The sequence below is a fragment of the Rhinolophus sinicus genome, chromosome 1 (genome assembly GCF_057876585.1).
Source record: "Rhinolophus sinicus isolate RSI-liver-muscle chromosome 1, RSI-T2T, whole genome shotgun sequence".
In the NCBI taxonomy this organism is placed as follows: Eukaryota; Metazoa; Chordata; class Mammalia; order Chiroptera; family Rhinolophidae; genus Rhinolophus; species Rhinolophus sinicus.
In genome coordinates this window covers 94,171,025-94,192,836 of record NC_142501.1, presented here as the reverse complement: position 1 = coordinate 94,192,836, position 21,812 = coordinate 94,171,025, and the positions used below count along the sequence as shown (strand labels likewise).

At 40.5% G+C, this 21,812-nt stretch overlaps 1 protein-coding gene across 2 annotated transcripts in view; it reads right to left on the bottom strand.

Moving 5' to 3' along the window:
- Positions 1-1,892: 1,892 nt before the first annotated feature.
- The window catches only part of USP18 (ubiquitin specific peptidase 18), a 55,415-nt gene continuing 35,495 nt past the window's right edge, over positions 1,893-21,812 (bottom strand). For both annotated transcript variants that reach the window (XM_019757219.2, XM_019757220.2), the window contains exons 5-11: positions 10,482-10,561; positions 10,040-10,189; positions 9,572-9,667; positions 8,930-9,097; positions 5,377-5,508; positions 4,758-4,807; positions 1,893-2,570 (exon numbers count right to left, since the gene is read on the bottom strand). In XM_019757219.2, the coding sequence (XP_019612778.1) occupies positions 2,525-2,570; positions 4,758-4,807; positions 5,377-5,508; positions 8,930-9,097; positions 9,572-9,667; positions 10,040-10,189; positions 10,482-10,561 (722 nt within the window). In that variant the 3' untranslated portion in view covers positions 1,893-2,524. The remainder of the gene's footprint in view (positions 2,571-4,757; positions 4,808-5,376; positions 5,509-8,929; positions 9,098-9,571; positions 9,668-10,039; positions 10,190-10,481; positions 10,562-21,812) is intronic.

Here is a 21,812-nt window from a genome sequence, read left to right as displayed (position 1 = left end):
CACAATGAGCAGAATTGGTACAATATAATTTATGATGTTAGGAAAGAGTAAAGATAAGAAATATATAAAATGGGGTCACTTTAACCGAGCTGCTAAAATTGTTAACATTTTGAAGTTTGAGGCATGAGGAAAGACTCCATCCTTGTTCTCACTAGCCTAGGAACTTAAATTTTTGAACTCTCTAGTCCTGCATCAATGCCTGGATATATACATCTGGACCGCCAGGTAACACTCAAATTACCCCTAGAGGATTGACACATACATCCACCTGACATCCATTATCCAGACTGCTGGATATGACCAGACCTCCTGGCGTCCATCTTCTGGACCACCTGGCATTCATCATCCTGACTGATAAACGTCCTGGACCTACCCTAGGGCTAAGAATGCAGGACTGATAATTCTCAGGAATGCACATTTTACTATTAGAACTTTTAACTTTTCTCTCTTCTTTGGACACTTCTGGGTTTTTGCCTAGCTGTTTCCAGTTTGTAAACTCTAAAATCTTTGAAAACGAGTAAGTCTCAATGATTTATTTCTGGCAAAGTTTCCAGACTCCTTCTGAGTTCTTTGACAGATGCAAAAATTATTTATATCTGTGATAGATGTGCATGCAAATGCACACAAAAAGGCCTAGAGGGATGCACATCTTTTACTGCATTGAATAGTGTCCCCCCAAAATTCACGTCTACCTGGAACTTCAGAATGTGACATTATTTGGAGTCTTTGCAGATGTGATTAGCCAAGTGAAAATAGGTCATATTGGATTAGGACGGGCCCTAAATCCAATGACTGGTGGTGTCCTTATACAAAGGCCATGTGAAGACACATAGGGAAGAAGGTCACATGAAGATGGAAGCCCAGGCTGGAGTGACACAGCTCCATGCCAAGGAATGACAAGGATTGCTGGCAACCACCAGAAACTAGGAAAGAGGCATGGGACATATTCTCCGCAGATTCCAGAAAGAACCAACACTGCTGACACCTCGATTTCAGACTTTCCACCTCCTGAATTGTGAGAAAATACATCGCTGTTGTTTTAGGTCGCTCATTTTGTGATAATTTGTTAAAACAGCTGTAGAAAACTAATACACACCTGTTTAACAATGGTTAGCTCTAAGGAAGACAGTCTATATACTTCTAAATTGTTTGACTATTTTACAGTAAGAATTTATTCTTTCTTGGCTAATTTTTTGCCAAATAAATTGATAAAGAAATTACCCACATTTTATTTTGGAAGTTTTGGCTCTTATCAAGTATGAAATCTTGAGCAAGTCATTAAATATATGCAGGTTTCAATCGCTTCGTCTGGAAAATGGGGATCTGAACACCTACCCTGCTCACTTCCCAGGTTGGTACTGGGAGTCTCCCTGGGCCCTCTTCTTTCACTGTCCACATCTGTTCTACCTCCAAAATGGCTCTAGTGACTGTGAACGCCTTTCTATTCACCCTACCATGTCTCCAATCCATGTCCCCAGCCGCCAGCAGATTCATTTTACCAAAGTACCACTACATGTTCCTTTCCTTTTTGAAGCCCTTCAACAGCTCCTCATCCATCACCTGTTAAATTAGATCCAAACTCTAGCTTAGTTCAAGACTCTCTACATTCAGAGCCCAAACTACCTGCCATCACTGTCACTCAGCACTTTCTTCCTAAGTAGAGAGAAGCCAGGTTTGTAGGCAATCTTCGAACCTTGAGCCTTGCCCTTTTCAACCATGTCACTGAATGTGCTTTTCCCTGTAAGTGGATTGTCTTCCACCCTAAGCCCCTTTCCAGTCTGAAGGCTGCTCCCATGGCCACACAATGGAAGTACTTTCACTTTCCTTTGAATTCTGTAACACAAACCCTCTGTATCTTATGTATTTTAATTACTCATTAAACTGCAAACACCTTTTGAGAGAAATAATTTTATTCATCATTGTGCCTAGCACATTATCTTATGGCGAGTAGGTGATCAATACATATTCGTCAAATAAATGAATAACAATGATAAAACACTTGAGTTTTATGGAATTAATATGGGTTCTAAAAATAAAATAATTATAGACAGAAATGATATTCAGCCAGTACATACCAGTATGGTCATACTAGTTGTAAAATATTGAAGTACTTCCTTCCCTACCACTGCCCCTTGCCACCCGAATGCTTCCCGCTACCATTGCTGGCAAGCTCTCTCCTCCTCTGAAAACATCTGGATTCCCACAATCTCGCAACTAAAGGGTCAATGGCTTGTACAGCAAGGAGCACTCAGGACCCTGCTCCAACCATCTGGCTGGGGTCCACTGGTGGAAGTGTCCATTCTGATTGATCAAGACCTATGCAGTATCTCACTGTTCAGTATTTTGATAATCACCCCTGATTATAAATAAAGTTAAATTATACAATTTGAAAATAGTACTTCTCTTAATTGCAAAATCTCTTAAAGAGCAGATTCAGGAATAGAAAAAGAAAATGATACTTTGTCATTTTTGGGGTATATCCATTAGGATATGGGATATATACCCCAGATTTGGGGTATATCCATTAGGACTCAGTCTTCATGTACACCAGAAGATATGCAGTTTCCCGCCTAGAAAGAAAAAAATGCAACATGACAGCATATAGGAAACATTCATAGCTAATTGACACATTATTAATTCATGATAGGACAAACATCAGCAAACTTTCCAAATTGCTGGCTCAAGTGTTCATCTACCCATCACCTCCGAGGAGAACAAGACAGGTAACCTGGAAAAGTAATCGCTAAGCTGCTGTTAGTTAACATCTAAATCAGAGGCCGACAAACTACAAACCTATGAGCCAAATCCAACCCTGCTTTTGCAAACACATTTAACTGGAGCACAGCCACACTCATTCACTCATGTGTGAGTGGCTGCTTTTGGCTACAAGGGCACAGTTGCAGCACAGACTGTGTCCCAAAGCCCAATGTATCTGTTCCCTGGCCCTTTACAGAAAACGTTTGCCAGCCACGACCTAAATAATGGGGGAAATCACTGACAACCAGAAAGTGACAAAGGGAGATGCTTAGAAGAAAGAGAAAAAGTAGGTTAGAGGAAAATTTCAAACACAAATTTTACCTAATTCATTATTTTTTCAAATTATCAGGCCTGCTTCTGCAGCTGAAATCATCTCAAATATCACTGTGATATACAATGTCACCCCTAACCCAGAAACTCAGCTGGGACAACTGTCATGCAGGGACTCAGGCAGGGTCTCTGGTCCCGCTCCCCACATAAGAACGCAGGACATGGTGAGGCCAAAAAGGAACACCCACAGAGCCGTAGATAAGGGAGTCATACCACTATGTTCTCGCTGGCGGCTGGGATGGAGATACAGGAAGCAGGAGCCACACAATGTGCAATCTGCCGTCCACTTCTCTGCCAATCAACCAATCCCACTTGCTAGCTGCAATCCGCTCTTGCTAGCTCAGCCACCATCTTCTTGCTAGCACCCCATTTACTGCTAGCGTAGTCACGGCAGTTATATTAGTGGCTAATGGCTCACTGGTTACAGCTGATGGCCAACTAACCACAGCTGATGGCCATCCAATCACAGTTGATGGCCATTTACTACCTGAGCCAGCACTTTTCCACGTGAGGCCGAGAGCCTGGAAACTGCACTCCTGGCTCTGTCCCTACAACAACTTACAAAATCTGTGATTTAACTTCACCCAGCCTTTTTCTTTCCAGCTTTCCCTCTGTACTGATTTTTAAAAATACAGTTATTGATATTTACTGATAAATTTATTGATATTTATTTATAAATACAAGCCACTTGTGGGGGCAGAGCCCCAGAAAGTAGTTTCCAGGCTCTCGGCCTCACATAGACAGGTGCTGGCTCAGGTAGTAAATGGCCATCAACTGTGATTGCATGGCCATCAGCTGTGGCTAGTTGGCCATCAGCTGTAACCAGTGAGCCTTGGCCACTAATATAACTGCTGTGGCTACGCTAGCAGAGAGAGAGGAAAGAGAGGAAGAATGGGGGCTAGCAAGAAGATGGCGGCTGGGCTGGCAAGTGTGGATGGCGGTTTGCGGACAGTGTGGATCCAGCCTCCAGTGAGAGTATAGTGCCGCCAGCGGGAATATAGCGGTATGACTCCCCTACCTATGGCTCCGTGGGTGTTCCTTTTTGGCCTCACCATATCCTGCGTTCTTGTATGGGGAGCGGGAGCAGAGACCCCGCCGGACGCCCCGCACGACAAATGGTGCAGCGAGCAGGGTCCCCCGCACGACACCACTCTACCAGACAAAGAAAGAGGAAAAGAGTGATTCTTGACCCAAAAGACTTCATGGTCTAACATGAAAGTTATATAAGCAAACAATTACAAAACAGTGTGATCCTTTCTATAAAAAAGGTATGCTCAAAATGCAGTGAAAGCACATGAGAAGCCACTACAGGTGCACCTGGGTGCATCAGTGAAGCTTTACAGAGCAGGAAAAGGCCCTGAGCAGAGATACTGGCGTATGATGGGACTTCGCCTTGACTATAAGAGAGGGTAACACCAGCCAGGAGCTGCATGTGCAAAGCCTCAGAGAGGACCTAATGTTTGGGGAGCTACTTACACTCAGTACTTTTGGAGTATAAATTGTGAGAAAATCATGGTGCAGTGGGATGGGTACTAAAAGATGAGGATGAACAGTGAGTCACAGGGGAGCTATGCAAATATTAGTGGCAGCTGAATCCATGAAAGTTTCATACAGCAATAAAACCCCTGTGCCAGCTGACAGGGTTTCTGTCACTCAAACACTTCTCTTACCAGCGGCTGTTATGATTTCCATAGGTACACCGGATGTCTTCCCAGGATACCTAGAAGTACATAAACATAAAGTGAAGCATCCAGCTGACCTTCGTTAAGCATCCAGAGAGAATCCAGGCTGCTAATTTGCCCTCCCTCACTCCACAGAAAAACCCACCCCTAGGAATCCTCAAGACCTGCAGCATTTAGTGACAGATGCCATGTACATGAAATCTTATTCAGTACCCTTGTCCCTCTGTTTAAACTTGGCTATGCTCAGCCCAGAGTTCTAACTTACGTATTTCTAACTCTTCTTCCTTTTCCATAAGTTTCCCATAAAGCATTGCTTCTGGGTCTTTTGGCTAAGATCAAGTACAGTTTCCCATAAAGCATGAAGCTGCAGGACACTGAGCCTAGAACACCAAAAACCTAGACACTGAGCTATGTGGTATTATAGAACTGTAAACCAGATGGGGACTTCATACAGAAAACAGCTTTAAACCTCATAAAAGTCCCACCCACCCACAGAGAACAGGACCATAATGTGGCTTAACCTTGAGGACCCATCCGGGCCTGGGCTCAGAATATATTAAAGGCAGCTAATCCAGGGCAAGAGGCAATTTTGGATGATGTTCCTCACCCAACAAACACTGGAGTCATTGAAGCAGAACCACTTTCCATCCACAGAATTCCGAACGTAGGCACAGTAATGGCCGAAGTCAGCCAGCCCCAGGTGGGCAATCACGGCAAAGAGTTCATACTGTCCCCCGAGCTGGAAGAACACAAGGCATAGCATGATTTGCCCATCATCCCTCCTTTCCTAAGCCTACTTTAGAAAAAGGAAACATCTCACCACCTTTATTCAGTGCCTACTCCATGCCAGGCACTGGTGCTTCGACAGGACCAGCAAACAGTCCCTGACTTCAAGAATTTCAAAGCAAGGTAAGCCATAATTAGAATGCCATGTTTTATTCCAGGTGAATTTACAGGTAAATTTGGGAAGACCTAACTTTTGCCCCCAAAAAGGAGAGGAGCAACCAGCTGAGGAATGGCTGAGGAGCCAGGAACGCTCCCCAGAGAAGACATGCTTGAATTGCTCCTGCAGAATGAACAAGATTGGCAGACAAGCTGTGGAAAAGGTGTATCCTTGAATGTGGACCCCGAAACTGCAAAGGCTCGGCAGCATAACAGAGCAGAGCACACGGAGGAAATGAAGTCAGGGAGCGTGCTGTGAAGTCATTAGCGATCAGGCTCCGAGGCCAAGTCAGGAATTAGAACTTTGTCTCATGAGTAGTGCGGAGCCCTCAGAAAGTTTTCAGCAGAGGAACATCATCAGATTTGTGTTTGAGAAACACACTGAAATAATGTGGCTTGAAAACTGGATGGAGAGTTCAATTGAGACAGAAGCCAGTGTGATAAATTAGGTACCACAATAGTGCAAGGAAGAAGTGGTGGTAACTTGAATAATTACTATCAGTAGTAATCAATAAAACGATAATTATCATTATTAACATAATTATTAGTTAACTTTTAGCATTCACTATGCATTTGGCCAAGACTTTATGTGCATTGTGTCATTTAAGATTCACACAAACCTGGAAGCTGGGTGCAAGTATAAATCCTACTTTACAGAGATTGAATCTGAGCTCAGGGAGGTAAAGTAATCTACCCATGGGTCAGGGCTTATAAATGGGTCAGCCTGTCTGCCTTCAAAGCTCAAGCTCTTAACCCCTCTACTGTACTGAGGAAGCGAGGGTGAATGTAAGGTGAGGGGACAGATTTGTGCAAAATTAGGGAGAAATAATGAAAGGTACACACGTTGTAACTGACTGGAGGCAGAGGTGGGAGAGTAAGTAGAGGGCACTGTAAGGGTGAATCCCAGGTTTCTGGGTTGGAGATTTAGGGAGATGTCGGCACTAAAAAGTTAATACTGAGCGGAGCTGCTGGGAATGAAGATAATGAATTTGGGACTGTGACAATATTCACTAGGAGATGAGTATACTTGTTTGGAGGTCAAGGGAAAAGACCTGGACAGGAGATACGTATTTGCAAGTCTTTAGTTTGAGGTGATCATTGAAACCACGAGTATTAATAAGACGACATATGAAAAAAGGGGAGAAGAAAGAATGGTATTAAAACTATATACCAACAAAAGATAGGCAGGAAAGGATCCAGCAAAAGAGAAACCGAGGGTAGACCAATTTTGAAGTAGAGTAGAATCAGTAACACAGACTAGCACAGAAAGATCAAGTAAGAGAGAAAGCCCAGAAAGTATCCATTAGATTTGGCAGTAAGTTATTCTACTCCCTAAAATCTTAGAAAGTGAAGATAAGAAATCATTCTCTGTGAAAAAAAGAATAGTGAAGGGAGAGACAGAGCTTTGACTAACTGTGAGCAGGATCTCCACATTAGTCAGGAATATACTATTTTCCCAACACCGTGAAATAATGTTCCTAACCTGAGACTTTGAGACAGGACCAAGGAGAAAGGACCGGGGTGAGGGCAGTGCAAATGAAGCTAGGTCACCCAAAAGGGAGAGCTCACGGCATTTTCTATTTTCATTTGTGGACTTAACGCTGGATTTTAAAAATACAGTGCAACACCCAGATCTAATTATCTAATTTAGAAGAAATACAAGGGCTTAGAAGAACAACATGTTAAGTAACACCAACCAGCCACTTCTAAATATATGAGTATGTAAAAAAAATACCTTCAACCAAATGAATTGCAATGAAAAGAAAAAGAGAAGAAACATAAAAGACACTTAACCTAAGTGATGAAAGGGAGGGAGGGAGGGAGGGAGGGAGGGAGGGAGGGAGGGAGGGAGGGAACCAACTTAAGCAAATGCAAGTGTAGACCTTGTTTGGATTAGATTCAAGCCAAAGAAATTATAGGACAGTCAGGGGACTCTGAATATTGACTGGATATTAGATGACACTAAAGAAATACGAGACAGAATTGATTACATTTAGAAAAAGTGCTTTTTCTTTAGAGTGACGTAATGAAATGGTTTGATGTCTGGGATTTGCTCCCAAATAATTCAGTAGAGGGTCAAGGAAAGAAGAGAAGGTGCTGTAGATAAAGCAAGACTGGCCGGGAGTTTCGATAATGGTTTACGCTCCTTGATGGATGTGGGGATTTATTGCATAATCCCTCACTACTTTGGTATATATTCAAAGTTTTCCATAACAAAGTCATTTTTAAGTGGAAAAAAATTAAGATATACTTCATCAGGTAGACTGTGCAAGTAGAAATAAGGAAAACCAGGAGAGAAAAATGACACTCTTATGAGTGTATATGCCCTGAACTGGTAAAGAAACTATATTATAATAGGAGCTATTCTAACATATTATCAGGCCTCAATATTTAAAATACTAGAGCATGAATAGTAAATAGACCAATGAAACAAAACAGTTCAAAAATGCATATATATATATATATATATATATATATATATATATATATATATATTGCTAAATGTAGAATTTCTAGTACATGGAGAAAAAATATTTATGTCACTTTTCCTCAGAAACTTCCAATAAGTTATTAACTCAGGACAACTGAATGCAACTTGACTTTGATTAAATTTGGCCCAATGAACTGGTTACTTCCTTATTATCCTCAAAGTGGGCATAAGCTGTTTTAAGAAGGTTTGGTTGATATTATATTTAGAACCCAAGCTGTTGTGTTTATCTATGTACAAGTAAGTATCACACATCTCATTTAAAAGGAAGGTCCTGAATTATGGGTTCCTTCACCCAGTCAGTGCTGTGAGGCATATGAGTACAGACCCAATATTTAGAAATAGTCTTTTGAATCTTAAAAGGGAAGAAAAGCAGCTACAAAGAGCAAATGGTGGTGTAGGTAACAACTCATCATTGTTATTCGGGAACACACAGGTTTCCATCATTAAAACACTGTTTTTAAAAAAATGAATGTTTCTTGAATACATGAAAATGTTTCTATGAACCACACCCAGCTGCTGGTGAGTTTTCCTCCCTTTGCATATCCTAAGTATAGCCAGCAGAGGACATACTTTATGAGATGAGAGAACGATACAAACAAGGCATCCCAAACATGCCATCTCTGATGACTGGGTGACTTCAAGTAGCTTAGGGGGAAAGGGAGGCAAAACTCAAAAGGACGTGGTGTCCGATGAGGTGAGGAGGGACTGAAGGTGAGGCGTGTCTCACCTGGTCCTCAGCATTGCAGAGGTTGTTCTCAGTCAGAAGGACCTGATTTAAATCCAAGCTCTGGGGGAAATACAGTGGGTGGCAGATTTTTTCTGTCCGTGAATTCCTCATGGAGAACCGCATTAGGTGGATTGTCAAGGTCTGGGGCAAATCGGTCAGCTTCAAGACCTACAAAAGCAAAATCACTGTGGAGATGAAGTCCTAAGGCACTTCAAATGGGCAGATTCAGAGCAATACCAGGGCCAGCAATATGTGTTTCTTCCCACAAAGGGAACAGAATGATGCAACACACAGTGGACAGCCCCCATCTGCTGCATCAACTGAGCCCTCCTATCCAAGGCCTGAGCAGCCCTGGTCCTACACGGGCCCTGGATGCCAGGTGAGCAATGGAATCTGCTCTAAGGAGCTGGTGTAGCCCTGAGGGGAAAAACTCTGGCCCCTGATCTTGGACCTTCTCTTCTTACCTTTAAAAGGCTCTGCCCTTCTCTTGATGTGATCTGAGGAGTCCCAGGATCCCATCAGATCAGGATCTAGCCTGACCAGGATCCCTCCATCAACAGTCATGAGCTGCCCTGGGGGCTCTGGGAAGAGTCCACCAGGAAACTCACAAGGGGCAAGAATCTGGTTTTGGGGACTGTGTACCTGTTTCCCACAGGTCTTCTTGCCACAGTTCTCACAGAAGCACTTGCTCTTGCCTGACAACTCCCTGGGCTGGAAGAAACAGTGCAGGGCGTCCTCCTGTGCAGGAGAACAAGGAAGAAGCAGGGTTGGCACTTCCCACCTAGAGTATAGCCCATCACCCTGTAGACAGGGATTGCAGCTTCTCTTCTGCTTCTCTCTATGTCCCCCTGAATGTCTTGCCCAGAGTGGTGCACAGGGCAGGATCTCAAAAAGTGCCTGCTGATTGGAGAAAAAAACAGGAGGGGGCACCTGAAAGAGGAAATAGGAGGAAAAACATTTGTTTGCCAAAACATAGGAGAACTTAGCCAGAGCCACGTAAAGGAGATAGAAATAATATTTTAAAAGCCCAGGGTGGACTAAAGAAGCAAGGGGGCACTGGAGGTACTGGGTTGTGTAGGAATAGCAAATTCACCAAAAGGAATCCCTCACCAGTGTTTTTAGGGGCTTTGAGTCCATATCAAAAAGAGGAAGAGAGAGGGTCAGCATGCTACTATTGTTTCTGCTACTTTCCGTGGTGCATTCAAGGCAAATCAAGGACTCCTTCATCTGGATAACGTACAGGGCCTGCAGCCTCTCCACCTGCAAGAGGAAGAGCGGGGAGAGGTAAAAAGGGTGCCAAGCCACAAACAGATCAGGTCAGGACAATTTCCAGAAATTGGAGCCACTGGACAGAATCTCCAGAAATGGCAGCACTAAAGTTCTTTGCTCTACTCAACAAGGTGCAAAATAACAATAATAGTATGAAACAGTATGAGAAGCAGTTTATGTGATTTTCTCTTTTCCTCTTCTCTACATACTACATTAACAATCGCTGAATGAGTTCCATGAGCAGCATCTTAAACTTCTGAGTTCTCTAGTGCTTGAATCTTACCAAGTCCACATCAGTGATTTGGTCCTTAATTAGGTTCCAGACTGTAAGGTAGAGCTGAGCAGCATCATGCTGGATAAACACTGGCCAAAGAGAAAAGTAACAGCCCAATTAGTGAGGTCACCAGGGACACTTGTCATGCCCTGGTGCCCTAGTTACCTACATGCACATGAACACTCACCACTTTGCATTTTCCTAGCCTTCGTCTCATTTCCAGGCTGTTTCCACTAGATGCTGGGTGTCAGAAGTGGAAAATAAGCTTGGTATTGACTTTTGTGTGCTCCTCTTAAAACTTCAAATCCAGTCCCATTGCATCTCACAAGTTTTCTGTCCTCTGACTTGCCACCCACCCTACTGGCCTCCATTGGGAGACATAGTTAGACAAAACCAACAGTCAATAGGGGATTCCCTTCCATGTCTATGCCAAGACAACACTCTAATGAACTCCTATGGCCACTCATTTCTCTGTTCCTTTATGTATTTTCTTTATTCACTCCCCTAAAATTTGAGCAGTTTCCCAACACTCACATCTGACTCAGGTCTTCCCCAAAGGGGTCTACGAGAACAAGAGGGAAAGGACCATCGCAGTAATAGATGATGCTAACTGAGAGGCAAGAATTAAGCCGTGAATTCCACATATGTTATATAAGTAGATGTATGGCTAAAACGGTGTGTACAGACACCGGAAAGAAACCTAGAAGACAAAGAAAATGAAAACACACTGAGGACTATTTTACAAAAGGACAGATGTCTGCCTATATGCAAAGACATTGCAAAAAAGGCTGGTTATTGTAAATGTACTAAATATTCATATCTGCTATCTCAATATCACTTTATTCCCTTCATGATACTTAGCATCTTTGTACTTAGTGTTTTGGGGTTTTATTTTGTTTTATTTTTGTTTTGGCCTGTCTCCCCTCTGAACTGTAAGCTCCACAGAGGCAAAGCTTCTTATTACTCTTATTCCCTCATCTACAGCACCAGCACAATACCTGGCATATAACAGGTGAATATTTTATGTTAGTTAAATGGATTAAATATTCTAAGATAATAATCCCAAAACATACAGACAAACAGCAGTGTTAAACTGATGTTGTCTCCAGGGAATTGTTTAAAGATGGCTGCCTGCTACAGAGCCAACACTGGACATAAAGGAAGTTGGATCACCTTGCCATGTAGAGGTATTTTGCCTAATCTGACCATACCAGAACCAAAGTCCCAATTCATCTAAGGAATACAGAGATATTTGCCCAGCCCATAGTTGACTTAATACCTGCTATGTGCAAAGCCTTGCACATGCCAGAGAAAGCTCCTGTCCCAAAGAAACCTACATTCTAGTGGAGGACAAGTATCCATGTAATCATAATTCAAAGAAGAATAAGGAAATTTCATACAGGTGTACAAACTGCTATGGAAAGTTAAAGGAAAGTGAGAATACAACTAGAATGATAGGTTGAAGGTCTCCATTAATCTAGTCCTCCATAAAAGCAATAGATATACTGGCAAAATTTGTCAAAATAAATTTTTTCAGAACTCTGGAAATTAACCAAACGTTGACAAAAATCTTAGGAATGTTTATTCAAGAAAAACTGTAGAATCTAAGTAAGAAGAGCAGGATTTAAGGCTATTTCAACTTGGCCTATTCCCATTTCCTTCTACACAGCTCTGCAGTAGCCTTCACAACCAGAAACCTTGCAACCATAGAAGCTATGAGAACCAGAAGCCTTGCCAGAGGAGTGGACTAGGCCTGGGGATGTTCAGAAAGTCCCATCAGGAGGGCGTTTTCATTGTTTGATCTGTCTTGCAGCTCTGTGCAAAAGCCCCATTTGAAGGACATCATTATTTGACCTGACTCAGAGCTCAAAGCCCTCTCCCCAGGGCATTTGTGGAAAACAATCAGTGACAGTTAATATTGCAGTTACCTAAGGCTGCACTACCAGCTGAGGCAAAAAAGAGCCAGGCCAAAAACTTAAAACAAAGATCTGGGGAATGAGTTGTCCGAAGGGGACTTTTAAAAGCTGCAACATATTCCTGATGATCTAGAAGACCATTTGCATGTCCAGGTAAGACCTGATTGGTCCCCAGTCTCTTAGATCTGGCTGACTTTGAGGCCCTGTGCAAGCAAGAAATGAAGGTTAAAAGTGTCATAAACTGCCTGATCTTTCAAGGTGTGTCCCAGTAAGTACAGAGCCACTCAGCAAAGACTGGAAAACATATTGGTTCAAAGCATTTAAAGAAATCTCTGACCAGTCATTAGCTGACATGAAGTTAACCAAACAAACTTCAGTGGCCACACACTACGGGAAATATAGACTTTACAGAATTAATCCAAAGACCAACAACAAAACCAACAGCAGCAACAACAAACCCTACTGTGGGGTTTTCTGATTTTCACTGTTGTCACATTGTTTTATCTAAAATATTTAGTTTTTTACAAAAAAATTACCAGACACACAATGAAACACAGAAGTATGGTCCACAAACAGGAAAAAAGCAATTAGTAGAAATTGTCACACAGAGCCCCACATGTTAGCATTAGTAGACAAAGAGTTCAGATTATTTAATATAATATCTTCAGAGAACTAAAGAAAACCATGTTAAAAATAACTAAAGTATGAAAATAATGTCTCACTAAATAAAGAATATCAATAAAGAGAAAATTATTTAGAAGGACCAAATAGAAATTCTTGAGTTGAGTGCAATGACAGAAATGAAGAAGTCAGCAGCAGATTTAAGCAGAAGAAAGAATCATCAAATTTGATAATAGGTCAATTGAGATTATACAGTCTGGAAATGAAAGGAAAAATGAATAGAGTATCCAATGGGTTCAGTAATAAATTTTACCAAACATTTATGTAAGACATATACCAATTCTCAGAAATATCTTCACAAGATAGAAGCAGAGGGAATACTTCTTAACTCATTCCATAAGGCCAGCATTACCCTAATACCAAAATCAGACAAAGACATTACAAGAAAACTATAGATTGATATTTCTCGTAAACAACATAGATTCAAAATCCACAAGAAAATATTAGCAAATAGAATCCAACAAAATATAAAAGTATACACCACAACCAAGTGAGATTTATCCCAGGTATGCAAGGTTATTTCAACATTTGAAAATAAATTAATATAATCTATCTCATCAACAGGCTAAAAAGAAAATTCACATGATCATTTTAATAGATACAGAAAAAGCATTTGACAAAACTCAACACTCATTTTTGATAATAACTTTCAGTCAAGGAACTGAGAGGAACTTCTGAAGTTTGATAAGGAACATTTTCAAAGAAACCTACAGCTAATCACACTTAATGGTGAGAAATTAGAAGCTTTCCCAATAAGATCAGGAAAAAGGCAAGAAAGTCCCTCTCAACACTCCTTTCCAACATCGTATTAGAAGTCCTGGCTAATGCATTATGACAAGAAGAGGAAATAAAATCATCCTGATTGGAAAAGAAGAACTAAGAGTGTCCTTGTTTGCAGACGACATGATCATTCATGTAGAGAATCCAAAAGAGTCAACAAAAAGCTCTTGGAACTAATAGGCGATTATAACAAGGTTGCAGAATAAAAGGTAAATATATAAAAGTCAGTCACTTTCCTATATATCAGCAATGAACAAGTAATATTTTAAATAAAAAACACAACACCATTTACATTAGAACTCAGGAAAATGAAATACTTAAGTATAGATCTAACCAAATATGTACAAGATCTATATGAGGAAAGCCACAAATTCTGATGAAGGAAATCAGAATAACTATATAAATGGAGAGATCTCCCATGTTCATGGATAGAAAGACTCAGTATTTTCAAGATGTCAGCTCTTCCCAACTTGATCCATAGACTCAATGCAATTCCAATCAAGATCACACCAAGTTCTTTTGTGGATATTGACAAATTGATTCTAAAGTTTATTTAGAGAAGCAAAAGACCCAGAATAGCCAAAACAATATTGAAAGAAAAGCACAAAGTCAGAGGACTAATTTCAAATTTATTATAAAGCTTCAGTAATCAAGACAATGTGGTATTGCAGAACAGAAAAACAGACCAATGGAACAGAACAGAGAGCCCAGAAATACACCAAAATAAACATAAAAAGCAAAAGCAATACTATGGAGCAAAGACAGTCTTCACCAAACTGTGTTGGAACACCTAAACATCCACATGCAAAAAATAAATAGAGTTCCGGAAAAATGGCGGAGTGAGGTGAGCCTCTGTAAAGCTCCCCTGGAATCTACAAAGAATCGAACAACAAAAACTCCACAAAGGACTCCCTGCACAGCAGACAGGCAAGACGAAGAGGCCCACTACCGACTGAAATCACCCACAGGTGGGAGATTCGCGCGAGTGGAGGGAGGAGGAAAGGGAGAAGTGCGGAGAGGGAGCCGCGTGAGCACAGGACGCAGACCCAGCTCAGTGCACCGAGCTCGCTGCTTCCCGGAGCTACCGCACCTGCGGGAGAGGGAAGAACTCGGACTGCTAGGGCTCCGCTTGTGGCCCACGGGGCTGAGGGGACAGCATATAACACGGCTGAACCCAACGCTCACGGCAGAGACCTCGGAGAAAAGACTGAGGGAAAAAGGCTGAAAACGGTAGTTTAAGCCGCACTGCCGAGCAGAGAACGGAGCCTTAGGCACTGAGACTAGCCGCCCCCTCCCTCCCCTCCCAGAGCTCGCCCCGCCCCCACCTGCCCGGTGCTAGAAGCGAAACAGTAGCAGTGTCAGATCAAAACAACAGAAAATTTGCTATTTTGAGAACTGTGTACCGCAGACACAAATTCACAGCCCAACTAGTTCCGGCAAAGGGGAGAGACCTGTGGAAGCAGGATCGGCTGTGCTGGTGGTCGCCGCCATTGCTCTGGGCCACCTCTCACAACTCACCCCGCCCCTGACCCCACCTATCTGGGCGGATCCCTGCAGGAGTAAACAGAACTGCTGAAACACACGGGCTCTAAATCTTGTGCAGGAAGAGCTTTGGAACTTCAGAAGCTCTCCACATACCCACACGGACACTGCGCCCTGTGACCTAGACAAACTATTAACAGATGAGAAGCCCGTCTCCCAGGGAATCCCCCATTGTGTGAGAAGCTGGAATAGTGCAGAGAAAACATAGCACTACAGTGTGAGGGAGAAAAATAAGTTGCAGTTGGAGAAATAATAAAACATTCTACCAACAAGTACTGGCAAACAAAAGAAAGACCGCTTTCTATCAACCTGTTGCAGAAGTCACTCCTGTAGATGTCTAGGAAGAGAAATAGTAAACCAGTAATCGCCATGAATAACCAAGGCAACAAGATAGCTCAGAAAGAAAGTGAAAAATCTCCAGAGAAGGGACTTAAAGATACAGAAATATGTGACTTAAATGACAGAGAATTCAAGATTGCAGTTCTGAAAAAACTCAATGAGATACAAGAAAACACAGATAGGCAGTTAAATGAACTCAGAAACTCAATCAAAGAACAGTATGAGCATTTTACGAAAGAGATTGAAATCTTAAAAAAGAACCAAATAGAATTTCTGGAGATTAAGAACTCAATAGAAGAAATTAAGAATGAAATAACCAGCTTAGGTAGTAGAGTTGACCAGATGGAGGAAAGAATCAGTGACATCGAAGATAGAAACCTGGAAATGACACAGATAGAAGAAGAAAGAGACTTGAGACTTAAAAGAAATGAAAGAACTCTACAAGAACTTTCTGACTCCATCAGAAAGAGCAATATAAGAATAATGGGCATACCAGAAGGAGAAGAAAGAGAGAAGGGAACAGAGAATATATTCAAACAAATTGTCGATGAGAACTTCCCAAATTTGTGGACAGAACTGGACCCTCGAATCCAAGAAGCAAATAGAACACCTAGTTACCTCAATCCCAACAGGCCTTCTCCAAGGCACATTGTATTGAAGCTGTCTAAAATCAACGACAAAGAAAGAATCCTCAAGGCAGCCAGGGAAAAGAAGACGGTAACATACAAAGGAAAGCCCATTAGATTATCAGCAGATTTTTCAGCAGAAACTCTACAAGCCAGGAGGGAGTGGAACCAAATATTCAAACTATTGAAAGAGAGAAATCATGAGCCAAGAATAATATATCCAGCAAAGATATCCTTTAGATATGAAGGAGGAATAAAGACCTTTCCAGACATACAGAAGCTTAGGGAATTTTCTAATACACGACCTGCACTACAAGAAATACTAAAGGAGGCTATTCGACCACCATCAACAGGGACAATTTGTGGCAACCAAAACTCAAAAAGGGGGAGAGTAAAGGCCTGAACCGGAATATGGGAATGGAGAAAGTAAGCGTGCTGAAGAAAATGGAATACTCTAAATATCAAACTTTCTTTTACATAAACTTAAGGGTAACCACTCAAAATAAATCCAGAATTGAAATATATACTGAAATAAAAGAAGAAACAGAGGGAAACATCATAGAATACCACCACACAGAAATAATAGACAACAACAAAAAGGCAAAGAAACAATGGAGACACAGCCTTACCAGAAAACTAAAGATAGAATGACAGGAAATCCTCACATATCAATAATCACCCTAAATGTAAATGGACTGAACTCACCAATAAAAAGGCACAGAGTAGCAGATTGGATCAAAAAACTAAACCCAACCATATGTTGTCTACAAGAGACACATCTCAGCTACAAGGACAAGCATAGACTCAAAGTGAAAGGGTGGAAATTGACACTCCAAGCAAATGGTACCCAGAGAAAATCAGGTGTAGCCATAATGATATCAGATGAAACAGACTTCAAGGTGAAAAAGATAACAAGAGATAAAGATGGACATTTCATAATGGTGAAGGGGACTGTACAACAAGAAGACATAACAGTCATCAATATTTAGGCCCCCAATCAGGGAGCACCGAAATACACCAAGCAACTACTAACAGAACTAAAGGGAGAAATTGACCAAAACACAATTATACTAGGGGACTTAAATACATCATTGACAGCTATGGATAGATCATCCAAACAGAAAATAAATAACGAAATAGTAGCCCTAAATGACACATTAGATGAAATGGACATAATTGACATTTATAGAGCACTTCATCCTAAAACATCAGACTATACATTCTTTTCTAGTGTACACAGAACATTCTCAAGGATAGACCATATATTGGGACATAAAATCAGTCTCAACAAATTTAAGAAGATTGAAATCATACCATGCATATTCTCTGATCACAAGGCTTTGAAATTGGATATCAACTGTAAAAAGAAAGCAGGAAAAAACACAAATACATGGAGATTAAACAACATACTTTTAAAGAAGGACTGGGTCAAAGAAGAAATTAGAGAAGAGATCAAAAGATACATAGAAACAAATGACAATGAAAATACATCCTACCAAAATTTTGGGGATGCAGCGAAAGCAGTTTTAAGAGGGAAATTTATCTCATTACAGGCCTATCTCAAGAAACAAGAAAACTCTCAAATAAATAACCTCATGTTACACCTTAAAGAACTAGAAAAAGAAGAACAAGTAAAACCCAAGGTCAGCAGAAGAAAGGAAATAATAAAAATTAGAGCAGAACTAAATGAAATAGAGAACAAAAAGACAATAGAAAAAATTAATGTGACAAAGAGCTGGTTCTTTGAAAAGATTAAAAAAATTGACAAACCCTTGGCTAGACTTACTAAGATAAAAAGAGAGAAGACACTGATTAACAAAATCAGAAACGTAAAAGGGGAAGTTATCACGGACACCACAGAAATACAAAGGATCATCCAAGAATACTATGAAGGACTATATGCCACCAAATTCAACAACCTAGAAGAAATGGATTAAGTTCTTAGAAACATATAGCCTTCCAAGGCTGAACCATGAAGAACTGGAAAATCTAAACAGACCGATCACCAGTAAGGAAATTGAATCAGTCATCCAAAACCTTCCCAAAAGCAAAAGTCCGGGACCAGATGGCTTCACTAGTGAATTCTACCAAACCTTCAAAGAGGATCTAATACCAATTCTGCACAAACTCTTCCAAAAAATTGAAGAAGAGACAGTACTCCCTAACTCATTTTATGAGGCCAACATTACCCTGATACCAAAACCTGGTAAGGACAGCACAAAAAAAGAAAACTACAGACCAATATCTCTAATGAATACCGATGCAAAAATCCTAAATAAAATTCTAGCAAATCGAATACAACAATGCATTAAAAAGATTATTCATCACGACCAAGTGGGGTTCATCCCCGGGGTACAAGGATGGTTCAACATCCGCAAATCCATCAATGTGATACATCACATAAACAAAATAAAGGACAAAAATCATATGATTATATCAATTGATGCAGAAAAAGCATTTGACAAGATACAACATCCATTTATGATTAAAACACTTAATAAAATGGGTATAGAAGGAAAATACCTTAACATAATAAAGGCCATATAGGACAAGCCCTCGGCTAATCTCATAATTAATGGAGAAAAACTGAAGCCCTTTGCTCTACGTTCAGGAACACGACAGGGATGTCCCCTATCACCTCTGCTTTTCAACATAGTGTTGGAAGTCCTTGCCAGAGCAATCAGGCAAGAGAAAGAAATAAAAGGCATCCAAATTGGGAATGAAGAAGTTAAATTATCACTCTTTGCAGATGACATGATGCTATATATAGAAAACCCTAAAGACTCCACCAAAAAGCTATTAGAAACAATCAACGAATACAGTAAAGTTGCCGGCTACAAAATCAACGCACAAAAGTCCATTGCCTTCCTATATACTAACAATGAAATCTCAGAAAAAGAAATACAAAAAACAATTCCTTTTGCAATTGCAGCAAAAAGAATAAAATACCTAGGAATAAACTTAACCAAGGATGTGAAAGACCTATATGCTGAAAACTATAAGACATTTTTGAAAGAAATTGAAGAAGACACAAAGAAATGGAAAGACATTCTGTGCTCATGGATTGGAAGAATCAACATAGTTAAAATGGCCATATTACCCAAAGCAATATACAGATTCAATGCAATCCCCATCAAAATCCCAATGGTATATTTTAAAGAAATAGAACAAAAAATCATCAGATTTGTTTGGAACCACAAAAGACCCCGAATAGCCAAAGCAATCTTAAGAAAAAAGAACTATAATGGAGGTATCACACTTCCTGACTTTGGCCTGTACTACAGGGCTACAATAATCAAAACAGCATGGTATTGGCAGAAAAACAGACACATAGACCAATGGAATAGAATTGAGAACCCAGAAATAAAACCACATAAATATGGACAGATAATTTTTGACAAAGAAGCTAAAAACATACAATGGAGCAAAGACAGCCTCTTCAATAAATGGTGCTGGGAGAATTGGATAGCCACGTGCAAAAGAATGAAACTGGACTGCTATTTGTCACCATATACCAAAGTGAATTCAAAATGGATCAAAGACTTAAGCATAAGACCTGACACAATAAACTGCATAGAAGAAAACATAGGTACTAAACTTATGGACCTTGGGTTCAAAGAGCATTTTATGAACTTGACTCCAAAGGCAATGGAAGTAAAAGCTAAAATAAACGAATGGGACTATATGAAACTTAAAAGCTTCTGCACAGCGAAAGAAACCATTGACAAAATAAAGAGGCCACCAACTGAATGGGAGAAGATTTTTGCAAACAGTGCCTCCGATAAGGGGCTAGTATCCAGAATATACAAGGAACTCATGCAACTCAACAACAAAAAAACAAAAAACCCAATTGAAAAATGGGCAGAGGACTTGAAGAGACATTTCTCCAAAGAGGACATACAAATGGCAAATAAACATATGAAAAAATGCTCAACATCACTAATCATCAGAGAAATGCAAATCAAAACCACAATGAGATATCACCTCACCCCAGTCAGAATGGCTATCATCAACAAGACAAATAGAAACAAATGTTGGAGAGGCTGTGGAGAAAAAGGAACCCTCATACACTGTTGGTGGGAATGCAGACTGGTGCAGCCGTTATGGAAGGCAGTGTGGAGGTTCCTCAAAGAATTACGAATAGAATTGCCGTATGACCCAGCAATCCCTCTCCTGGGTAGCTACCCAAAAAATCTGAAAACATTTAGAGATAAAGACACGTGTGCTCCAATGTTCATTGCAGCTTTGTTTACGGTGGCCAAGACATGGAAACAACCAAAATGTCCTTCGATAGATGAATGGATAAAGAAGTTGTGGTACATATACACAATGGAATAATATTCGGCAGTGAGAAAAGATGATATAGGAACATTTGTGACAACATGGATGGATCTTGAGAGAGTAATGCTGAGCGAAACAAGTCAGACAGAAAAAGCAGAGAACCATGTGATTTCACTGATATGTGGTATATAAACCAAAAACAACAAAAGAACAAGACAAACAAATGAGAAACAGAAACTCATAGACACGGACAATAGTTTAGTGGTTACCAGAGGGTAAGGGGGGTGGGGGGGGGGAGGTGAGGGTAAGGGGGATCGAATATATGGTGATGGAAGAACTGACTCTGGGTGATGAACACACAATGAGATTTATAGATGATGTAATACAGAATTGTACACCTGAAATCTATGTAATTTTACTAACAATTGTCACCCCAATAAATTTAATTTTTAAAAAATAAATAAATAAATAAATAAATAAATAAATAAATAAATAAAAGAATCTAGGCATAGACCTTACATTCTTAAAAAAACTAATTAGGGCCAGCCCGGTGGCTCAGGCGGTTGGAACTCCCTGCTCCTAATGCCAAAGGCTGCCAGTTCGATTCCCACATGGGCCAGTGGGCTCTCAACCACAAGGTTGCAGGTTTGACTCCTCGAGTCCCGCAAGAGATGGCGGGCTGTGCCCCCTGCAACTAACAACAGCAACCGGACCTGGAGCTAAGCTGTGCCCTCCACAACTAAGATTGAAATGACAACAACCTGACTTGGGAAAAGTCCTGGAAGTATACATTGTTCCCCAATAAAGTCCTGTTCCCCTTCCCCAATAAAATCTTTAAAAAAAGAAACTAATTAAAAATAGGTAATAGACCTAAATGTAAAATGCAAAACCACAAAACTCCTAAAAATAATACAGGAGAAAATCTAGATGACCTTGGGTTTGACGAATACTTTTTAGATATAACACTAATGTGCAATAAATGAAAGAAAGAATTGATAAGCCAAAATTCATTGAAATTAAAAATCTCTGCTCTATGAAGGACACCGTCAAGGGCGTGAAAAGACAAGCCACATACTGACAGAAAATATTTACAAAAGACATATTGGATAAATAACCATTATCCAAAATATACCAAAAACTCTTCAAACTTAATAAGAAAACAAACAACTTGATTA